General features: G+C 39.6%; 1 protein-coding gene across 4 annotated transcripts in view; it reads left to right on the plus strand.

Moving 5' to 3' along the window:
• Positions 1-23,742, plus strand: part of CNTNAP4 (contactin associated protein family member 4) — a 313,164-nt gene that overhangs the window by 248,201 nt on the left and 41,221 nt on the right. For 2 of the 4 annotated variants that reach the window (XM_059876847.1, NM_001206511.2), the window contains exons 18-21: positions 8,950-9,189; positions 10,659-10,883; positions 12,198-12,331; positions 13,172-13,259. In XM_059876847.1, the coding sequence (XP_059732830.1) occupies positions 8,950-9,189; positions 10,659-10,883; positions 12,198-12,331; positions 13,172-13,259 (687 nt within the window). The remainder of the gene's footprint in view (positions 1-8,949; positions 9,190-10,658; positions 10,884-12,197; positions 12,332-13,171; positions 13,260-23,742) is intronic. The other 2 variants (XM_059876848.1, XM_010814367.4) reach the window with 1 other exon arrangement.

Raw genomic sequence — 23,742 nt, forward strand, 5'->3', positions numbered from 1 at the left:
TAATTGATTTTCTGGCTAAAATCTTAAAGGGCAATTTCATTTCCCTTACTTACAGGTTCAAGAGTTTAATTTGTAGTTCATCCATCCATATTAAAAATAATTATGACTAATCAGTATTTTCAAGGGTGTGTAACGACTATCATTTGTATTTGGGGATCAGGACAAATAAATGAGATAAGTGTAATCGAAAAGAGTAAGCCTGTAGTTTCCAGCATCAATTTTTCTCCTAATAAAAATGTTTAAATTGAGACATTGATGATGGTGATGATGATGACATTTTAAATTATGTGGAAGCAGAATTTTTATAAATAGGGCAAAGCTGAAAGGCCAAGGTTAGTGTATCAATTGGTCAAAGTTAGATTATGTTATTACCACAGCATTCAGTAGTTTTTATTAAAAAATTCACCTTCTTTTTTATAACCAAATAGAGCACAAAACTGGAGAAGGCAATGGCACCCCACTCCAGTACTCTTGCCTGGAGAATCCATGGACGGAGGAGCCTGGTGGGCTGCAGTCCATGGGGTCGCTAAGAGTCGGGCAAGACTGAGTGACTTCACTTTCACTTTTCACTTTCATGCATTGGAGAAGGAAATGGCCACCCACTCCAGTATACTTGCCTGGAGAATCCCAGGGATGGGGGAACCTGGGGGGCTGCCATCTATGAGGTCACACAGAGTTGGACCCGACTGAAGCGACTTAGCAGCAGCAGCAGCAGCAGAGCACAAAACAGTAAACCCATTGTGGAATATTTCAAATACCAAATAAAGTTATTTTGTAGTACTACAAATATGAAACAGTAGAACTTTCAACAATGTAGAAATTTGCTTGTTTAAGATACTCTCTTCAACACTTTTCCCTACAAGTAAAACATTGCAGATATTTGAATATATGTTAATCTTGATTTAAATTATCTTCTCCAGCTGCCTGTGCTACCATTGCCAGGTCTATGTTGATTTACATTACCTTTTTTTGAGATGAGAGGTTTTGGCAGCCTCTCAGAAGTGAGTCGGAGAAGGCAATGGCACCCCACTCCAGTGTTCTTGCCTGGAGAATCCCAGGGACGGAGGAGCCTGGTGGGCTGCCATCTATGGGGTTTCACAGAGTCGGACAAGACTGAAGCGACTTAGCAGCAGCAGCAGCAGAAGTGAGCACTGCAATAGGATAACATAAAGGAAACCAGTGTATTTTCTCCATCGCTTGCTTCACTCTGTCCTCTAAGGACCAATAATAAAGTCTGTTCACATCTCAGAGTGAGACTCTGAGGTAAGACTAATGCTTCTGAGCAAAATCTTTTTATTTCTGAGCAGAATCAGTAAAACTAAATAGAAAGCATGACTGAAAATGTGATTCAGCTGAGCAGCAATTATACATGGCAGTTGAAATAGGCATAAGGAAATGGTATATAGTTTCAGAGATTCAACTATACCACGAAATGATAAAAAACAAGAACTTGAACAATCCGTGTAGCTCCTGATATTAGCATAACTATCTTCAACTAATCTAAACTGTAGGATGGCATGCAAAGTGAAGGAGTAATGAAATCATGAATGGAAATCTTTGTATGAAAAAGTTAACACTGATGTGACGGTCAGATGAGAAACAGTAGAACATCTTCCCTCCCCCCAGGAAATCTCAGCCATCACATTGCTATTTAGTGTAAAAATGATGATTCCCCTCCTATCTGTCGCCCATCTTTCTCCAATCTTGTTCTAAATTATGGCATTAAGTCCTTACCAACCTTTTCACATTCTTTCACTCTGTCCTTTATTGTTTTTGTGTGATTCATGACATGTCTTAAATAGTCCTATTCAGAGATGCTATTCCCTATCTTTAAAAATAAGTTTAGCAACTCAATGCTGATTGGTGTAGTAAACATATGCCCTTGACCTTGTAGACATGGGGGACTCAATGTTGAGAGTCACTGCTGTGATTACACACCCACAGCCATTCTCCAGCCACGGAAATGATGCAGAGAAAAGAATCAATCATTTTTTTTAAGCTGAAATGTGACAGTGGTCATTTTCTATTTTGGTTTGTAAACTCAGCATTTTTCTTAGAAGCATCTTAAATTAGCCTTGAATTGATTTTCATTCAACCAGCTCTGCAATTTTTGTTTGCAGCCTGAATTCTTTCACTGGAAGGTTTCTAAATGGGGCAAACTTCATTTCAATACTTTGGGACTAGGACCCGAAGGAGAAGTAAGGACTCCTGACATAGACTCAGAAGTCATTTGCATTGCATTTGAATTGCAGCAAATCTACAAATATTTATTATCTTGAGCAAACAGTTTCTAAATACCATACCCAAAGGTTAATGCTGAACTCTAACACATTGAAGCTCTGAAGGCTGGTTTTCAACCTAGTCACACATTCATGGGGAGCTTTGGGGACACTGACAGTACCAGAAAAGTGAAAGTGAAAGTCGCTCTGTCGTGTCCGACTCTTTGCAACCCCGTGGACTTTACAATCCATGGAACTCTCCAGGCCAGAATACTGGAGTGGGTAGCCTTTTCCTTCCCCGGGGCATCTTCCCAACCCAGGGATTGAACCCAGGTCTCCTGCATTGCATTGCATTGCAGGTGGATTCTTTACCAGCTGAGCCACAAGGGAAGCCCAAGAATACTGGAGTGGGAAGCCACTCCCTTCTCCAGGGGATCTTCCCAACCCAGGGATTGAACCCAGGTCTCTCGCATTGCAGGTGGATTCTTTACCAGCTGAGCCACAGGGAAGTACCAGGACAGTACCAGAACAGAGATATATTTATTTACTGCAGATGGATGTTTGCATACTTTCAAAGTTGCATATTACAAATACAGCCCTGTGCTGGTCTTCTGGTGAACATATGCTTGTATTCTGGTTGGTTGTGTACCTAGGGGTGGAATTACTGGGCCATTGCCTTCTCCGTACTGGGTCATAGGAATAAGCATATGTCAAGCGTTAGGAGACACTGCCAAATCTCTGTTGGCCATTTGGATATCATCCTTTTTGAAGTGGCTGTTCAGATCTGTTGCCCATTTTCTACAGGGTTGTCTTCTTTTAAGAAAAATTTAGAAGTTCTTTATATATATAGTGGATGAGTCCTTTACAGATTCATTTATTATAGATATTTTCCTTTACGGTTTGCATTTTCACATTGCTGATGTCTTTTGATGAGCAGAAGTTCTTAATTATAATATAATCTAGATTTCTTTCTCTTTACTTTCTGTTTGTTTTTGATAGGCTAAAATATAGCTACAGGAAGAGAATGCCAAACAACTTGATGTTTGAATAATTTTTATTACAGGCTAATTTTCCTTTGTAGTCATAAATACATTCCCTCATTACCAAAGTTCAGTGCAATAAAAGTCGTGTTGCTCTGTAATGTAATCATATCATTTATTTCAAATATTTTCTTCTCTCTTTGAGATGTCATTTTCATGATTAACCAGAGAAGCTCCCAGTGGACTTTTCCTTGTCCAGTGGCAAATCTTGAGTGACCGTTGAATTGAATTCTTAAATCAGAATTCAAATGGGATCTCTTGAGATCAGAGAATATGATGAATAGCACCAAGGTTCATTTCTTTGAAAAACAGGCCTTAGTATGGTCGAATCACTGAGCACTATGGCCTTAACTCTGAGTAGACCCATTTTTCCCTGTTGCTGCTACCACCAGGACCCGTGCTCATCACTGGCTCTGGTTCAGGGAAAAGTGACTGACTTTTCTGCCTGTGGCATGCTTTCTTACACCACCTGCCTCTTTCAGCCGTCACAGCTCTTTGAACTTGAGGGAGGACAGTCCTGCTCTTCCCAGCCTTGCAGGGCTTTGTTCAGTAAGAAATGTTCCATGGCAAAACTATAGCTGGGCATCCGGCCTCAGCGCTTACACGAACTGATGCTATTGTTGCTGCAAGGCCGTGTCTTCCCCCGGACCTCGGGGGTGGCTGGGAAGACCCGCTGCATGGTGTGCAGAGCACAGTCCCCTGACCTGGTCCAGGCCCCGCCCGCATGCCCAGTCACTTCCCTGCCCCCGTTGAAGGCCCGTGGCCAGGGCCTCCCTGCCATTCTCTGCAGAGTGCCCTGCTCAGAGAGAGCCCCTGTCCTCTGCCCGACGAGCCTCTGCAACTTTGGATTTTGGGGGATCTTGTTTTCTTTGTTCTTCTAATGCCCCTGGATGGATTGTACAGTTCCCAGTTAATCCTCAATTATATTCGAGCACAGCACATAAATAATTTGCCATTAAAAAATTAAAGGTCTTCCTGCCACAGAAGTAGTGGGAAATTGGCATAGGAAAGAGCCAGCTTGGACTCTGTGACAATAGCATCTGTCACTTAGTCTGATTTCCTGAGAGCATGAAACGTGATGAAAGGATTGGGCTCAGTCCCCACTTGGCACCTAGCACACTTGTTTAGGTGCAATATCCCAATACCGTGTGTAAGTGAACAGATTCGGTTGTATCCATCCACATAGGAAGGTTGGGTGTTTGTTTCACAAAATGTGCAGTGTATATGAAGTTCCAGAATCCATTATATCTGATACAGTATGGCAGGTAAATTGATAGCAAATTAATTGGAAGACGGTTCCAAACATAATAACTCAGCAGAAGCATCCAGAATCAATTAATCAAACTGCAACTCATTTTAATTGGACATCCTCTAACCTGGAGAAGTCGTTGGAATGTCTAATTAAGCTTTCAAGCCCAACCCTATTTACATGAACCATGTTTTCCTGAACAGCTACATCTTAAAATGAAAGGTTAGTAACTTGAAGCCTCATGGTAAAGTAAAAATCTTCAATACCCATGTGCTGCAAATGTTTATTTAATTGGACATCACATTTTCTTGGTAATTTTAAAATGTAGTTTAAAGCCATTTAATTAGGCAAACATTAGCTCCTTAAGAGGGCTTCCCAGGTGGCTTAGTGGTAAAGAATGGCCTGCCAATACAGGAGACACAGGTTTGATCCCTGGGTCAGGAAGATCTCCGGGAGAAGGAAATGGCAGCCCACTACGTGCCTGAGAAATCCCAAGGACGAGGAGCCTGGTGGGCTTCCATCCATGGGATTGCAAAGAGTCAGACACGACTGAGTGTCTGAGCACATACACACGAAACTCTTTAAAAGTACAGAATCAAGAAATCTTACTTACAAACTGTGTTGATTTTCTTCTCACTATTACAAATGCCGTTTAAGCATGCATTTCACATGTATATGCATATATCTCTACCTGTGAATATCCCCATCCTCTGACCTCCCTCTCCACTTGGTATCTCTTTCTACCTCTTTCTATGCTCATGTTTCCCTTCCTAAATCCATTACTATACCGTGAGATCTGTGAGACCAAGACCCACTGTGTGTAACTCTGCACTCTTTACCTCCAGTGTCAGACAGTGTCCAGAAAAGAGCTGCTAAATAATGCTAGCAGGACTGAAATGCCATTGAAATTGAAAGTGATCTGAGGAGAAGAAAATGCAACTCTTCTTTTTTGACCGGGTTTTGGTGTGGAGAAGAAGAAGGCATCCCCAACTGTAGGTTTTTGTCTTAACTCTGCCTCTGACTAAACATATTTATTCTAAAATTTCTCAGCTGTGCCCACGGGCTAGTCCCTGAACTTGTCTGTGCCTCTAGTCTCTCATCTGCAACAAAAACAGCAGAAAACAAACAAGAATGAATGAGATGGAGCTGATGAAAATGGATGTCTTAAGTTGTTGGACTCCAGGTTATTTAGTTATTATTATGTCACTGGCAGACTGAGATAAACCCCTAAATCAGAGAGCCTGTGGATATTTCAGAGTGACAAATGCATAACAGACTGTGATTTAGTGGTGCTGTGTACTATAAACTCTACACCATGATTTAAAATACTGTAACATGAAGTCAGTGAAATACACCAGGAATACACACCTCTAATGAAGACTTCATAGCATCTGGCCCTCCTCCAAAGAGTGCCCGGGCCAGAGCTAAAACCAAGGCTGCGGGCCGACCTCCTTACCCAGGAAAGAGAACTCCAGCAAGAATGCCCCAAGAATCTCTGTCACAGACTTGACTGAGCCCTAGACATTCTTACTGAGTCAAGATAGCAGCAGCCTGGATGTGGAAGGAAAAGATGTCCTGAGGACGAGGGATGCAGAGAGATGCCAGGGATGGCAGAAGATGAGGAAGTGTAGAAGGAGCGCAGCAAGGGTGGCAGCGATTCCGAAACTCTGGGATAGCAGCAACTTGTCCCTGCCTTGCCCAAGAGCCTGGAATTGTACGATGTCTGGCTCCATACCACACTAAATCTGGATTTATAAATAGAGCATATGACACCCACCCCCTTAAGGTTTTCATATTCTTTATCGAAGAGGTGTAAATAATGTCAGCTGAAGCCATTTGAATATAGACGTTTAATACCGTCATTTGACTCAATACCTGTAGACGATGAAAATTTTGCACCTAGTTTTATGTCCCTGGATATGTTCCGGTTTCTTCTGGTTTATAGTCTATGGGAACTTGAATAGAATTTGTATCCTCCTATTGTGTGAAAATTGTATAAATCTTAATTATGTTGAATTGGTTCATAGTGCTTTTCAGCTCTACTATGTCCTTCTACTTGTCTATTCATTCTATGAATTTTTGAGAGTTTGGTGTTGAAACTCCAAATAAACATCTTAATTTATCTACTTAAAAATAATTGCAATATATAGGAAAACTATATGTAACTTTGTTATGTTTAAAAAAACTGGTGAGAATGGCAAAAATAAATAAATACAATCATTTGAATAGGGACCATTACATCTATGAATCTGAATTATATAATACCATGAGTCCCAGGAGATTCAGTCTCAGGAGATGCTTTTAGTTTTGTCTTCATGGTATGTCATTATCCAAAAGCATAGAATTAATTTATTCAGAAATATTCATTGAGTTTTATCAATGTTCTCAGTCCCAGGGACCCAAACATCCCTGTGAGGAAATGTACCTCTTTTCAACTTTTGAAGCACCATGCTCCCAGCTGCTACTACAATCAGTTTAATGAATGAGTGTGTTGATTATTAACAGTAAATTAATTGAGTATTAATGCTTAGCTATGACTAATGTTCATTTAGCTGTAGTTGTAAATAGTTATTGCAACGCTGTTATGTGTGAGCTAGTGAAAGACAAGGGAGCTGGCATGGTGCAGTCCATGAGGTCGCAAAGAGTTGACTGAACAACAACAAATTCTGTGTCAGATGCTGTTCTGTGTGCTGGGGTTTCAGTGTGATTGAAATAGCCCTAACTGAATGTGTATTTTGATGGAGAGACACTGGTAATATAGAAAGTAAATTGTTCAAATGTAAAGCTTGCTGGATGATGACATATTTTTGTAGGTTCTTTCTGGAAATTTTCTGGTTCTAAAATTAAAAAAAAAAACACCTCTTTAATCTCTGAGAATAAGGAGACCTTACGTAAATGGGGCTAGATTAGGAGCTCGCTAGATGAAGTGAGGGAGGAGGGAGTGAACCCATTTTAGGAAGAGAGAACAGGTACGGAGCGGGTATGCAGTCCTGGTGGTGAGACAACATCAGCTGTACAAAAGATGAAGCTCCTTTTCAGAGGTTCCAAGAACATCTAAGTGTTTTTGGGTAAATCACCTGGATTATTTAGATTAGGACACTGTTTTCCTATTTCGAGTTCTGAGCTTTTATTTATTGATATTCCTGGGCACCGATGTATGTCCAAGTGCACTCAGAGGTTTCATTCCTATTAAGACGATGCTTTATATATGGGAGTCAGGTGACTGTCTCAGTCTGATTCACAGCCTTGTGTGTGGCCCACCACAATCAGTATTTTTGGGGGAGCCTAAGCCTGTATTTTCAAGAAGCCTTTCCATGAGATACTCTTATTCCTGACGTTTGAGAACCTCTGCCTTAGGATGTGTGTGTGTCAGCCACTCAGTTGTGTCCAACTCTTTGCCATCCCGTGTGCTATAGCCCCACCAGGCTCCTCTGTCCATGGACTTCTCCAGGCAAGAATACTGGAGTGAACTGCCGTTTCCTCCTCCACTGCCTTAGGACAGCAGGGTCTGATTCTTCCCAAACTCTTAAAACCTCTTCAAGGGCGGCTTGCTAAGTGCATGTTGTTATCTTTCATTCAGTAAATGTTACACCACTCTGTGTCTCCATTAACCCACTTCCCCAGTGTTGTTGAGAATCTTTCCAAAACAGTAAGCACTGGTCCAACACTTGAAAAACTTCACTGGGAAATACACCCAACAAAAGCAGATACTCTGGTGCTCAGTCTGCTGCTGCGTGTTTGATGAAAGGATAATGACCAAAAGATTACATCAATGCACAATCAAGTTAGAAGAACTCAAGGATTCCTTCATAATTCTCACTATGAAAGCTGTCCCGCATCAGGATCAGGTTGCAATATGAAGGACAACCACATGTGTGGTGCCTGCATGCGTGCTAAGAAGCTTCAGTCCTGTCCAAGTCTTTGTGACCTCATGTGACCCCAGGGGAGCCCACCAGGCTCCTCTGTCCATGGGATTCTCCAGGCAAGAATACTGGAGTGGGTTGCCATGCCCTCCTCCACCCACAAATATATGCTTATTAAAAATTGCAAGAAAAAATTAGTTTCTACATAAGAATATCAATACATATCACTGTTATTTTGAATGAAAGTGAAATAGAGCCTTTAATTTGTTCTTTAAAATAAAACAAACTGATTTTAAAAGTCTCCAATTTAAAGTTTTATAAAACTCTTTTAGAAAACAAATCTGTAACAAATTCAACCTTTGGGGAAAAAAATGAATGAATGAATTTTATCTTTATGAATTCTTTTAATAGTATTTTGTCACAAATCGTGCTTACAGAAGCATATAGACCCTCTGACTCTGGCCGTTCTTTGTTAAGGCCACAATTTTGGCCTCTGTGAGGCCTCAGTCTTGCTTGGTCTTAAAATCCTGAACGAAACCCCTCAGAACATGTTCGCATGTGCAGTATTTCCCTTGTAGGTGGAACGGCCACCCGACAGAGGGGCTTCCTGGGTTGCATTCGGTCTCTGCAGTTGAACGGAGAGGCCCTGGACCTGGAAGAAAGAGCCAGGGTGACCCCGGGAGTGGAGCCGGGGTGCAGAGGGCACTGCAGCAGCTATGGGAGGTTGTGCCACCACGGGGGCATGTGCATGGAGAAGCCCAGCGGGTTCTCCTGTGACTGCACCTCCTCCGCGTACGCGGGGCCCTTCTGCTCAGACGGTGAGTATGACAAGGATCCCCCCAAGAGCAAGACTGACCCAACGTGAATAAAACCTCCAGCAGTTCTTTTCTTTGTAGCTCTTTAAAACAAAAATATTTCCATTCCTGAACATTTTTTTGGGGGGGGGGAATTGCCTATTTTATGCCCATGACATTTCATTACTTAAATATTTGCCTCAGTTCCTTAAAAACTGTGTCTTTTACTGATAAACCTTCTAAAGTATCAGCTGCTCCATCTGCTCTTTTCTATCTACTGTTAATGCTCAAATAATACAGGTGTCAACAGCCAGTCCCATGGGGGCAGTTCTCATTTTTAAGATCATTACAAGCATTGTTGTTATTTTTGAAGATGGCCAGCCATGCAAAGACATTTGGGAAGCCTTGTTGTTTGAGCCAACAAATATTGTTTAGCAAACAGGACTAGAAATAACTTTTCCATTGAGTATCGACATGTGACAAAATAGAGATACTCAGACACCTTGTTCTGTGAAACGCTGACTTTCTGTTGGTGAAGTGAAACAGTGGACCGTTTTTCAGCTGGTCTTGTTCACTGATCCACGTCATGGAAGAAGGGAAAAGCTGAGTGTAGCATTTAGCGTTCTGAACAGATTTCTGTGAATAGACAAACATTTGCTACACCTTCATAGTTCCTCATAGAAAATCGTCATCCAGTTTAATTCAATTGCTTTACTTAAGTGTTTCTGGACTACTGGACCTTCACCTGAAGGAGACTAACGAAAATTGGCCTCAAACTGAAGCGATCCCTGCTTTGCAATGAAAACATTTGGGATTTTTTTAAGGAAAGTTGGCCAAAACGAACTCTTCAAATCATCTACTTTCTATCAGGAATAACTTATCGTTTAAAATCAACCTTGGGTAATCAACCACTGCTTCTGTCTTTCTGTAATTCTCCTGTTTAAAGTTAGAACGAAGACCGTGTCTTTACAAGAGCATGTCTTCGTTTTCTGAATCTAAATGATTTCCAGGTCATCTTGCAAAGTGTAATCGGGAATGTTATTCTGCATCCACATAGTATATAGGATTTAAAACGAATATTATAGATAGTAAAAATAAAACAAACAGACAAAACCCCTAAAGCACTGATTGGAGATGTTGCCACATTATCCATGCGGATCACCTGCAGCTCGCATTCAACAACCGCCCTGTATAGTGAGGAAGGGAAGAGCTCCGGAATCCCAAACTAGTTGCCCCTTCCACCATCCTCTTCATTTTTATACAAATACATTTGTGTGTGTGTGTGTGTGCATGAATTTCTGATATTAATCCTAAATTAATAAATACTAATCCTAAATGAATAAATCCTAAGTATTAAAATCATTTATGTAAGTAAAATGATTTTTTAAAACTTGGATAGTTATTTTTTAAATTTAAAAAATGTCATAACTGAGACCATGGAATAATCCTTGGTCTTCAACTTTTTTAAACATAAAGTGTGCTTATCATTTCAGAGATTTCTGCCTATTTTGGATCTGGCTCATCTGTGATTTACAATTTTCAAGAAAATTACTCCTTAAGTAAGAATTCCAGCTCCCACGCGGCTTCGTTTCATGGTGACACCAGGCTGAGCAGGGAAACGATCAAGTTTAGCTTCCGCACAACACGGACGCCAAGCCTGCTGCTCTATCTGAGTTCCTTTTATAAAGAGTACCTTTCAGTTATCCTAGCCAAAAACGGTGAGTGCTGTTCAGATGAGAGAAAATACTATCAGAGCATTAGATCTGTAGTAATATGGATACTTCTCATGTTCTTGCTTCTCAGACTACAAACAGGAAAAAAATAAATGTGCCTGTTTGATGTATTCAGTTTTGTTTTTTCAGTGCTGTCCTGTAAATTTAATCTAAAAGGATTATTTAAAATACTTAAAATGTCTTTATAGCCATATAGCTTTGGTAATTTAACATATTTTGTGTGAATGTTTAATTTATGTAGATAAAATATTTATTATAAATATTTTATATAAATATATAAATTTTATATAAAATATTTCCTTCGAATCGAAGTAGAGAAGTTTTGAGAGAATGTTAACCAATTAGCATTATGTAAAAGAAGATGTCCATAAAATAATCTCTTGGTTCTGATTTTCTAGTACACCAGTGCAGGATGATGGTGTGCGGTTTAGGACGTGTGTGCTACGGAGAGCCACTTACTGTTGTTGTTCTCGTCCCTTTATCTGGGTTACAGATAAAAAATTTTGTGAATAAATTGTCTGGGTGAGGAAAACAAAGGAACGTACAAACATGCAGATATATCATTTCAACTAAATAAAATATGGCCCAAGGGCACTGAACACCAAATTTTAAAAAATATTGTTCAATAAGTATATTCCTCCTCACAATATATATTTTGAGCTTGAAGTTTTTCTACATATATTTGTTAAACTGAAAGATATCCTGTGAAGTAGATTTACTGACGTCTTTGCAAGCAATTAAATGAGTAGTATTAACTCTAATAGTAAGTTTGGCTTAAAACTATTCACCTCACCCTAATTTCATTCCAAACTCTATAACCATGACCACTTGAAAAATGTTCCTTATCTTTAGTAAAACTGTATTTGATAATAATAATTCCATTCATCAGTTGCATTTCAGGAATGGTAGGCATATTTTTTGAAAGATGAATTACAGAAAGAAAGTTACTGCAATATTCCACAGTAGTTTGATATTTCATAATATATTAAACCTTATTGTTTTAAGTCAGAGGCTAGTACAAAGATTTGCATATGCTTAATTACATATTTGACAAATTAAATATTTGCAAGAAAGAACCTGCTTATTGGCAGCATATTTGCTCTTAATTTTGGGAAAATAGTGCAATTTCACATGGAAACTGACTTCTAGGAATTATGATGAAAGTGTACAGCCAAATAAACTGTTGTGAATTCTTCCCCAGGTATTAGTAAGTAACAAAAAAGGACTCTGAGGTTTTTTTAAAGGCATTTTTTAAAAATACAATTTTAACTAAACTATAACTTTTCCCCTCTACTTTAGGAAGTTTGCAGATCAGGTACAAGCTAAATAGATATCAAGAACCCGATGTTGTTAACTTTGATTTCAAAAACATGGCCGATGGGCAACTTCACCACGTAAAGATTAACAGAGAAGAAGCAGTGGTCTTTGTGGAGGTAATAGAGAAAATACAGCAGAAGCAGTGGTTGCAAGTAAACTCCCCAGCATGACGGACCTGCAGCAGAAACTGGATAATGGATAGATTAAATAAAGCCATTCTTCCAGTGCCACCCTTACACAGATCATAGACCATCAAATGTGTTGTTTTTTTAGCAGTAGGATTCTGTTTAAGAGATTAATAGTATTTGATACTTAAAATTGCCAAACTTTCCTATTTGTTTTACTTTTGCTTTCCTCAGGTGGGAAGTGCTTTTTAGTTTAGCGTGATCTGCTATTGGCAGAACTGTTGCTACTCTAATGAAACCAGTTTACTTCAGATGGCTGTACGTGCAGCCATATTTCTTGCACAGAAATTAATGATCACAATTTCAGAATGAATTCTAAAATGATGTGAATTACAGCAGAGAAAGTTGAATTATTCACTCCACCAGCTTTTGAAGAAAAGCACATATGTTTCAGCCCTCTAGATAGAGGAAACTTTCTTAGCTAAATGACTCAAGTAAAAATACCCAGCTAAGTAAAAATATCAAGATGAAGATAACTTGTATCTTTTTGTGGGTTTTCTCCATTTGAATTTCTTATACAGTGGAGAAAAATAAAGTGATATAAGGGGATAGAAGGTAGGGTGCACTGGTGTCTGAGGGTAGCATAGAAGTAGTTTAGAAAATAATATTCACCTGTATAAATGACTGACTTTAAACTCTGTTTTTCTAATCTTTGGGGCCATATTAACAATTGCCTATTTTATCATTTTGTTTTGTCTTCCTTTGCTTCCTGTCCTCTTCTCAATGACAACATCCATGTGGATATTTGCATCTCATGTAACAATTTTGTAGATTGATGAGAGCATGAGGAGGCAAGTCCATCTGGCATCAGGTACAGAACTCAGTGCTGTCAGATCCCTTGTACTGGGCAGGATTATAGGTAAGTAAAAGGAATGGCCTTTTGCCTAATCATGATGCATAAACATGGACCAGAAGAGTCATGTTCCAGATGCACAAACACACACACAAAACACACAAATTCATCATGCCAAAAGAAACCCCTTGCCTTATTTCAGTTGTGAAGTGAATGATAATCAAGGCAGAAACTGTACTTTCTCAGGGGTGTGTGTAATTGTGAGCTGGGACATTTTGTAAGATGAGCAAGCATCCTCCTTGCATAGTATCGCCATGCTGGTGTCTGCCCTGTGTCAGTCCAGCATAATGAAACATGGTCTCCCTCTCACACTTCAAAAATATCAAATAATAAAGGTATAAATAACACACCATATATCAATCAGCTGCCGGACATATAAACCATAATCTAATGATAGCACTGGGATTAGGTCAGAAGAATATGGAGGAGAAAGCAATTGCCATTCTGCTGGTTGGTGAATATGCTTCAGGTTGTGGCCTGGATCCTGTCTGTTTTGTTGAAGGCAGCGGCCAGCCACTCCTGCTGACTTATAATATAACCCAGTGTCTGTCTAAATGCCTTGTAATTCTTATTTCTGTCCACCAGTTACCTCTGATGACAGCATGGAAAGAGAAACATAGTCTTGCCATTTTAGCACAAAACATGTGTGCTTTTAAAATATTTGCCAGCAAAGACTAAATGGAAAGAGGGGCAATAAATTTTAAAAGAGATTTTCTTTTTAGATATAAATGGGAGGTTGGAGGACTTCCTGTAGTCTGGTTTTCATTCCTAGTTTGATATTTGACATTAGCCTGGAATATTTTGCCCAAGATAGTAAATGAAATATTTTATTTTTGACCTTTTCAGGTACTTGTACCTTGATATATCACTTCTTACATTCCTTTTACATAATGTTAGAATCTTGAGAATGCTTGATTAAACCTGTGGGTGAATGATCAAGATATTGGTTCTGAGAAGGTTAATACTTAAGTTTACAAATATTTATAGTCTTTCTAGCATTGTGACAAGTGCCAAAGTTGTATGCTCTTATTCTCCAAACAAATAAAGGAAATTGAATTGAATTGTTCTTCTAGTATGCTAGGATGGACATGAAATATATGTGTAAAGGACTACTTAGATATCTGGAAGCTTAACTGGAAAATCCCAAGTGGTTTCATAGCATAAACCACATAAATTCAACTATAGTAATAAAAAAGATCAAATAATTATAATAAATTTCAATTTCATGAGTTCCTCAGTCTAGTAGGGTCTGAGTTGAGGCATTTTACAGAAAAATGTAAAATTAAAAGATTAAAGATTCTAACAACTATGCATAATGTTGATAAAATCATATTTTTGAAAAAATAGCATCTTCAAACTTAATGCCAGATTTGCTGATGAAAATACTTTGTGTGAATAGAAGTATGTTAAATATATTATAAAACAATTGGGAAACTGACCTGCATTCTATGAGGAAGATTGTAATCAAACAGTAGAATAATAACATTCATTATATAGATACTTGTTTCCCTTTTTATAACGAATATTGCAGATTAATAAGGAATTAAAGATGTTAATGTTTTTACTCAAGAATAGCATGTTATTAAGACTCATATCACTCATGCTGAAAAATAAGATTAAAGTCCAAGTTTAGCAGTAAACTTTAGAGTCTGAATCAATTCATTCTCCTAAAAATGGAAGTATGAATTTATTGATATCCTAAGGTGTGAATCTTGACCAAGGACTAACATTGCATTCAAATCATGTGTAATTCAAAGGAGACTAATAATTTATGGTCATATGGTGTGGTATATGTATGCATTTACAACAAAATGTTATGTAGTATATTATTATATTTTAATATGCTACATTAATTTATGGTAAAAATAGATGCTAAAATGGAGCTATGCATTTTCCAGAGAGTTGGTCAATCTTGAGGTTTCTATGTTAGTTGCAGTCCTCCAAGAATCCATTGTCAAGACAAAATTAACCACGTGAGGGTTTTATCAAGGGGACACTTATGAAAGAGAACGTGAGGAGAGAGCTTGTCAAGACTGCATGCAAGCCTGCCTTCCAGTGAAGGAGAGAGGGAGGGACAGTTAGAAGCATCCTGGACTTCAGCTTTGTGGGGGAGCCGAGTCTGTTGGCCGCCAGAGGAGTCTCGTGTCTCCAGAGGGTGGGTGTGCCTTAGAGTCCCCGCTGTGGTCAGCTTTTGCCTGGGAACAGCCATGGGAAGCAAGGCCCTGGCCCAAGCCTGAGGATGAGTTTCAGAGCCCGGCACCTGGGGCCCTCAGTCGATTCCTCTCACCCAGTTGGAGGTCTGCAAGGCACATTCTCCTGACCTCATGCTAACCAACAGTGGTTTTCATTTTTATAAGCCCGTTTGGTTCCCTTATTCATTTAGCACCTACGCTGTGATCACCTGTTGTAAACACAGGGAGTGCCAGCATGGCAGACGTTGCATCTGCCCTTACAGAATTTATGGTTAGTGGGCAGATAATCCTAATACACGATGTTCCTGTGTATCTAATTGAGTGTAGTACACCCTATGTTGCTTGGGATAAAATAGCTCCAGATTACCCTCCAAAGTAAAGTAAGTTAGCATGCCGTGGGACCCCCCTGGTGGCCCAGTGGCTAGGACTCGGTGCTTTCACCGCCGCGGCCCTGGGTTCAGTCTCTGCCAGGGAAATGAGATCTTGAAAGCTGCATGCTGCAGCCAAGAAAAATAGTAAAATACTTATATCATCTATAATATCTGAATATTTATTTTAAGGGAGCAGAAGATAAACATTTTAGAGTTGTCATTTGCCTACACTTTCAAACAAACACTCAAGGATATGACCATCCACTGCCATTTCAGATGGACCCCAGAAATGAAGGGCGTTCTTCCCCTGTTTTCCATACTCATTCCTTACACTTAGGAAGAATCATGGGAATAATTTTGGATCATTGTCACTATTAATCAGTATTACTAGCAGATGTTGAAAGGAGGGTAAATTTTAGAAATCATATCAATCTGTACTGTGATGACATGAAAACCGTCTCTAACTCCCTACTACACTTGAAATATTTGAGGACGCAGTAACTTTGGCAATAATAGTCATTAGTGGTTGGGAGCTGGGGTGAGAAGATCAAGCTCTTTGCCAAAGCAGCTCAATTCAGACACTCCTATATTCAATAAAGTACATTACATTTGCTTTTCATATTCAGAATTCACTATAAAGTGAAGCTCTGGATTCTATGTCTGGATACTTTAATATGTTAGGATACATTTATGATTTATTTGAGTAAAAACTGGATGATTATTTGCACTCATCCTGAGCAGTAGCTTTTGTATATTGGAGGTGATTGATGACCATTAAAAATCATTTCTCTCTACTGAGGCCACAGAGCCAGGAAGTGCTCTTGGATCACTATGGTGGGATTTGGGCCAGATGTAAATAAAGTCTGTAGTCAGCCAGGAACGGACATCCACTTACCCTGCTGAAGAGCTTGAGAACAATCTCAATGTGTCAGGAATCCTTTATGTAAAACTCACTTCAGAGCCCAGAGGTGAGGAAGATATGTGAGCCAAATAAGCTAAGGGCACTGCAATTGTGTAAATATATTGTGAAATGTCTCTTAAGATAATGGAAGGTTTATTTTAAAAGAGAAGTACCATTTGGAGCAAAAAAATAAAAAGTCTACTTTAAAATCACCTTTTTGTATTCATCAGGTTGATTTTTTAGTATTTGATAATTAAAATATAGACCATCTTCAGTACTTGGCATGACTTCATCCTTATCGTGGCTCCAGTCATTTCCAGATACAGCTATATCATTTTGAATTGGCCCTACCTAGAAACTTAAAAACAGCCTTTCTCCTCATGATACATGAGCATTGATCAGAAGTGTCATATTCTAAAAGCAGAGAACACTCATGATGTTGAAATGTTTTATCTGATTTTAATTATAGAGCAAATGATAAGGTAGACACTGGGATTTTGTCAGAAGCACATATAATCACAAGTACGTGCTCCAGGTGGGATGGGCAAGTGTGTGCCATTGATGAGGATTTGGCTGTTAAACATCATAAAACAGAGCTCTACTTACACTTCAATAGAGAGCAAATGATAGAAGCCAAAACCCCAAATCCCAAATTATATATCAGCTGCCAAAACCTAGAAACCCTCAGACAGTGATAAAACTCAAATAATTTCTAAAATAAAAAGGAAAAAGCAGTTCTTTTATGTCTTTAGATTACTGATGTGCTTGAAAATGTACCTGCATCAGGAGTAAGTGAAAAATAGAACCACGATCAGGCCTTACAGTGCTGTGTGAGTGAACTTATTAAAGACCAGGCACTGACGGATGAGACAGGGAGAGGATGCAATTGACGGGAGTCCGGATACAGGACCTTCAGGGTGGAGAGAGGGCACAGACACAGCAGGGACACGGGTCCGGCCAGCCCAAGGTCTACAGCTCTGTCAGAGCAAGGCCAGCGAAATGTGAATTCTGCTTGTGTTGTCTGTTAAGTATAACCGAGGGCTGGAGGTAGTTTCCATGTCATCAGAGTAAGATATTGCTTCCTCTAAATCATCTTCGTTGCTTGAGAGCTGCTAGTGATGCTTGTTAACGATGATTGGAGCTAAAAATTGTTCCTACAGTCCACTCCCATTTGTAGAGATGAGGACAGAGAGGAAACACTTCCTCCATTTCTGTTCTTCCTTCTGAAGAGGCAGACAGTCTGATGTCATTTCTTTGTTAAGTGTGTTCAAAATGTATTAAGTACTGAGGCCACAGTGAATGATTCCTCAATCAGCTCCTTTAAGAGACCTACTTAAGCAAAGATTGCAGAAAAAGACATCTCTCCACGATGTAATTAATCAAAGGAAATATGCAGGTACAGGGTTGTTTGGCTAATTCACTAAGCTTTTATTGGGTCACAATTCCACTGCATGGAAAAAAAAATATCTCCATTAAGATCGTTACATACTCTTGAAATTGCATAAAAACCTCTCATAGCATAATGTGCCCACATTTTGAATAATAACGTAATTTAACCTGTTGCAAAATGATTGAAAATTACTGTTCTCAGAGGCTGAGTGATGTTTACAGCGACTACTTATGACTTTTGTATGTGAGAAATGTCATGGTGCAAGAGCACTGACAGCAGAAACCGGTTGGTACATCCTGGTGGGAAGAATCAGGTTGCGTCAGATAAACTCCTCGAGGGTCAATCTCCCTCGAAAAATTAACAGGCTGTGTTACATTGGCTTTGGTTATCCAAACTCATTAACTTTAGTTCTGAGTTCTTTTTTTGTTTGTTTGTTTACAGATTTGTTTTTTATGTTAGGAAAGTTTTCTTAGTCTGAAGATGTTTTCCCTCACGGCAAGCAGTAGCTTTGGTATATTTAAGGACAGTGACAGTGGGGATCATTTATCTCTTGTGAGGCTGCAGAGCCAGGAAGTAACTCAGGTTTCTGCAGTGGAGACCTGGGCCAGAGGTAAATAAAGTGTGTGGTTAGAGGGAAGAGGATGTCTACTGCATCTCCTCAGAAGAGCTCAGGAACAGACCTCAGTCACGGGGATATTTTATGTCAAACCTGCTTCAAAGCCCAGGGGTACATAAGAAAGTTTAATTCAGTTGCTTAAGGACACTGTGATTTTGTAAAAGTCCAGTCAAATGACACTTACAATGAGACAGGTCGTGCTGAAAGCAAAAGAGAAGCTCAGGTTACCCCGAGATGCCTCACTATAAATAGCTTTTACATTAATCAGTCCTCAAGGTTGCATCTCAGAGCAGTAGGCTTGGTTGGCATATAAACACCTTTCATGAAAAGCTGACATTATCCGTGCTGTACTTGCTGTCTGCTTTGCCATTTTCCTTTGCCGCTAACTTTTGTCATTGTTACATCCTAGTTGATGGTAAAAATATCCTCCTGGGTTTTAGCACTGAGTCACTGTACCATTTTCTGGCAAGCTTTCTTTATCTTTACGGATTAAAGGCCTTGCGATCCTCTTAAGATGGCCCCATTTGCATAGGTATGGTCAAGCTACTTAGGTTTGTTTTGAGGTTTTTCGTTTTGCTTTGTTGTTACTGTTGTTTTGAGAGCCGCAAGAAGTTTCATGAAGCACTTCGGGTTTTAATTGTTCTTCATTTATTTCGTATCCTTTCCGGAAACAGTTTCCTCTCTCTGGTAATAAATAGAAAAGTGCTTCAAACAAATTTTAACTCCTTGGTACTCTTTTTTTTTTTTTTTTTTAAGAACTTTTGGGAGAAGATTTCTTTACAAAAGCAGAAGTCATTCCCTTGGTTGGAAGATAACAGTTGAGGCTAATTTTTTAACAGGCAGGATCACCCTCAAAATCTGGGTTGGTTAGGGATTTTTATAACCAGAGACAATCTAAATGTAATTGTCTTATCAGGATTTCAATGAAGTAAAGCGATATTTGTCTTCAATTCCTCCACCTGTCCTGCTCTAACACTTAGATGTTGTTGATATTTTTGAAGTCAGGTAAGAGGAAAGATAGATATTTTTGCTCATTGGCTGTACTAGTCCTGTTCTCAGTGCAGATATCTGATGCTAGGCATTGCTTTTAAGCAACTTAATATAACTGCTGATTTCATTCAGACTCAATTCTGGGAAAATGGCTGCAAAATCCCATAGTTTCTTTCTCTCCAACTTCTAATTTCAACCCATTGAGTCTCCTGAAACAAGGGGGTTGATGGTCCAGCCCAGCTGGTGGGGTTGCCTAGAGGCTGCCAATGAGACTGTGTTCTGAGACTCCCTGCTTCTGGTTGGAAGGGAACCTGGGGACCAGTCTACAGGAGTCTTAGGGTAGACCCTGAATTGTGTGGATCCTGAAAAATGCTTGGCTTGCAGAGATCCCTGGACCCCGTGGGGAAAGGGCAGCATTGGAAACTCAGGGCTTCCATCTTCCTGCTTTGACTGAAATGTGAGAACTTCCTCAGTCCTGAAATTTGGGCCAAGTTTTCTGTATCCTGAAGCTGAGCAGGTGTTTGGCTGGTAGCTTCACTGACAAGATGGCTGATACGCTATCTACCTTCTCTGGGCGTCAACCACCTGAAGAGACAGTGAGGGAGAACCAACCAGGAGATGAGAAAAGCAGCCTGTCCACAACCCTCGATTCACCAGCAGTCAGATGGGAGAGAAACCAGAACAACCAGAAGTAAGCTATCCAAGGAGACAGTCCCCATCCTGAGGGAAATCTAGCAAGAGCAATGCAAGGAGATTCTAGCCAAGCCAAAAAAGACCTTGAGGAACTAAAAGTATGATTTTCCCAGACTAAAAAAAAATAAAAGTTGTCTTTATGGATATTTGAAATCATCCCCTGGAGAGCAAGTGAATGAAGCACTGTTGTTCAGTGGCTCAGTCATGTCCAATTCTTTGAGACCCCATGGACTGTGGCATGCCAGGCTCATCTGTCCTCCACTGTCTCCCAGAATTTGTGCAAATTCACATCCATTGAGTCAGCAATGCTATCTGTCTCATCCTCTGCCACCTGCTTCTTTTTTGGCCTTCAATCTTTCCTAGCAACAGGGTCTTCCCATCAGGTGGTCAAAGTATTGGAGCTTCAGCTTCAGTGTCAGTCCTTCCAATAAATAAAGGGTTGATTTCCTTTAGGATTGACTGGTTTGATCTCTTTTCAATCCAGGGGCCTCTCAAGAGTCTTCTCCAGCACCATAATTCAAAAGCATCAGTTCTTTGGTGCTCAGCCTCTTTATGGTCCAGCTTGGACATCTGCATGTGACTACTGGAAAACCACAGCTTTGACTCTGTGAACCTCTGTCAACAAAGTGATGTCTCTGCTTTTTAATATGCTGTATAGGTTTGTCATAGCTTTCCCTCCAAGGAGCAAGCGTCTTTTAACTTTATGGCTACAGTCATCATCTGTAGTGATCTTGGAGCCCAAGAAAATAAGATCGTCACTGCTTCCACTTTGCCTCCTTTTTTTTGCCATGAAGTGATGGAACTGGATGCCACAATCTTAGTGTTTTGAATGTTGAGTTTTAACCTAGATTTTTCACTCTCCTCTTTCACCTTCATCAAGAGGCTGTTTAGTTCCTCTTCACTTTTTGCCATTAGAGTGGTATCATCTGCATATCTGAGGTTATTGATATTTCTCCCCACAATCTTGATTCCAGCTCAGGATTCATCCAGCCCAGCATTTCACCTGACATACTCTGCAAAGAAATTAAATAAACAGGGTGACAGTATACACCTTTCTTGTATTCCTTTCCCAATTTTAAACCAGTCTGTTGTTCCTTGTCTAGTTCTAACTATTGCTCCTTGTGTGAGTGAAGCCATGGACCCACAAAAAACAAGTCCTAAAAGAAATCAGGAGGGAAACTAAAGGCAGTTAAATGTTCATGCAGAGGAGGTTCAGCATGAATGCTCGGCAGTCCAGAAGTATAAAAGGGGTGAAACTGAACCAGTGGTTGCACACTCAACATATGGAATTTTCCAAGCTGCAGATTAAAAGGGCCCACCATGTTCTGTGCATAATTGATGAGCGAAGATACACAACAGGAACAATCAGATTTTAAAAATCCCTAAATCACAGGGAATCTTGCAAAATGTAAGAAAGAAGAGCCAGAAGACACTAGAGTAATATGTATAGATGACTAAGAAAATAGGGCTGTGCAGAGTCATCCTTAAAACAGACACACAGAAAAATCACCTAATCCATCAAGATAAATTTCTGTTCCATATCCACTCCATCACACTTTCTAATTTACTTCTTCATAGCATTATCTGTCTTCAAAATTCTCATCCATTCCTATTTCATGTATATTGTCTCCCCTGCTAGAATGTAAGATGCTCGAACAGCAGGGAATGTGTTTCCTGTACATTTAGCTCTTAAAACAAATATTGATTGACCACTTGAAGTTTTAGAGCTTAAAGCTTTTTGTTTTTTAACAATATTTTATAAGAGGTAGATATTTTCAATCTAAAGGTATAGGATTTTTTAAAGTCGCCTCATATCAAGTTTTTACCAGAGAAATGAATCTTATTTATTTACTTTTTGTTGTTGTTGTTGTTATTCAAAAGGTAAGATTTTTTTTTTTTAAGATCTATAGACATGTTATTCAAGATTTTAACCCTGGAGAAGAAATATGAGAAGCACTGTTCTGATTATGTTGCTATTAAAGTATATTTCTCTTTATTTCTTGTTAGAGTTTAAAAACAAAAACCAAAACTCCAAAGAAAGAATCTTCTCTTTTTCTAAAAATATATATGTTTGAGTGTATTTCCATCTGTTCAAATGGGTGGCTGCTGTGTGGTGGGACTGAGTTAGTTCTTTGGTTTACACACAAAGGTGATGAAGCACCTCCCGTGTAACAGATGCTGGTGTTGAGGGTCTCCTGTGTGCTCACAGAGCAGCAGAATGCCTCTCAGGGCTCCTTGTGCAGAGACGCAGGATAGCCTGGTGGTAAAAACACAGCCTCCAGAGCTGGAATGCCTTGGTCTGAATACTGTATCCCCCAGCACAACAGGAAGGTAATATAATCTCTCTAATTTTCAGATTGTTTTAATATAGTATGATACTCATGATGCTAAATATCTAATCAGTATTTTTTTAAAGGCATAAAATGTGAATGAAAATAGAACAAAAGGAAGTGTTCTTCAAAAACCTTGATATAACAAAGACAGGTTCAATCAGAATTGAGTTGCCCAGAGTCATTTCAAGCATAGCTCTCAAGTAAAAAAAAAATAAAAAATACCACAGAGGATATAAGCAGAGTAAAAGAATGTGTCAGTAATAAACAAAAGAACCCAACAGGCCTAGAGTCCAGTGCATGAGGCCAACAGCCGAGTAACCTCAGGCAAATCACTAAAATTCTCAACCTAAAGGGTCTTGTCTATGTGATTTAAATAGGTTATTCATGGCTCAGTTCAGTTCAGTTGCTCAGTCGTGTCTGACTCTTTGCGACCCCATAAACCGCAGCATGCCAGGCCTCCCTGTCCATCACCAACTTCCAGAGGCCACCCAAACCCATGTCCATTGAGTGGATGATGCCATCCAACCATCTCATCCTCTGTCGTCCCCTTCTCCTCCTGCCCTCTATCTTTCCCAGCATCAGGGTCTTTTCAAATGAGTTAGCTCTTCGCATCAGGTGGCCAAAGTATTGAAGTTTCAGCTTCAGCATCAGTCCTTCCAATGAACACCCAGGACTGATCTCCTTTAGGATGGACTGGTTGGATCTCCTTGCAGTGCAAGGGACTCTCAAGAGTCTTCTCCAACCACAGTTCAAAAGCATCAATTCTTCTGTGCTCATCTTTCTTTATAGTCCAACTCTCACATCCATACATGACCACTGGAAAAACCATAGCCTTGACTAGACGGACCTTTGTTGGCAAAGTAATGTCTCTGCTTTTCAATATGCTATCTAGGATGGTCATAACTTTCCTTTCAAGGAGTACGCGTCTTTTAATTTCATGGCTGCAGTCACCATCTGCAGTGATTTTGGAGTCCTGTGTGAGTTAAACACAAACATGCAAATC

The sequence above is a fragment of the Bos taurus genome, chromosome 18, assembly GCF_002263795.3.
Source record: "Bos taurus isolate L1 Dominette 01449 registration number 42190680 breed Hereford chromosome 18, ARS-UCD2.0, whole genome shotgun sequence".
NCBI lineage: Eukaryota > Metazoa > Chordata > Mammalia > Artiodactyla > Bovidae > Bos > Bos taurus.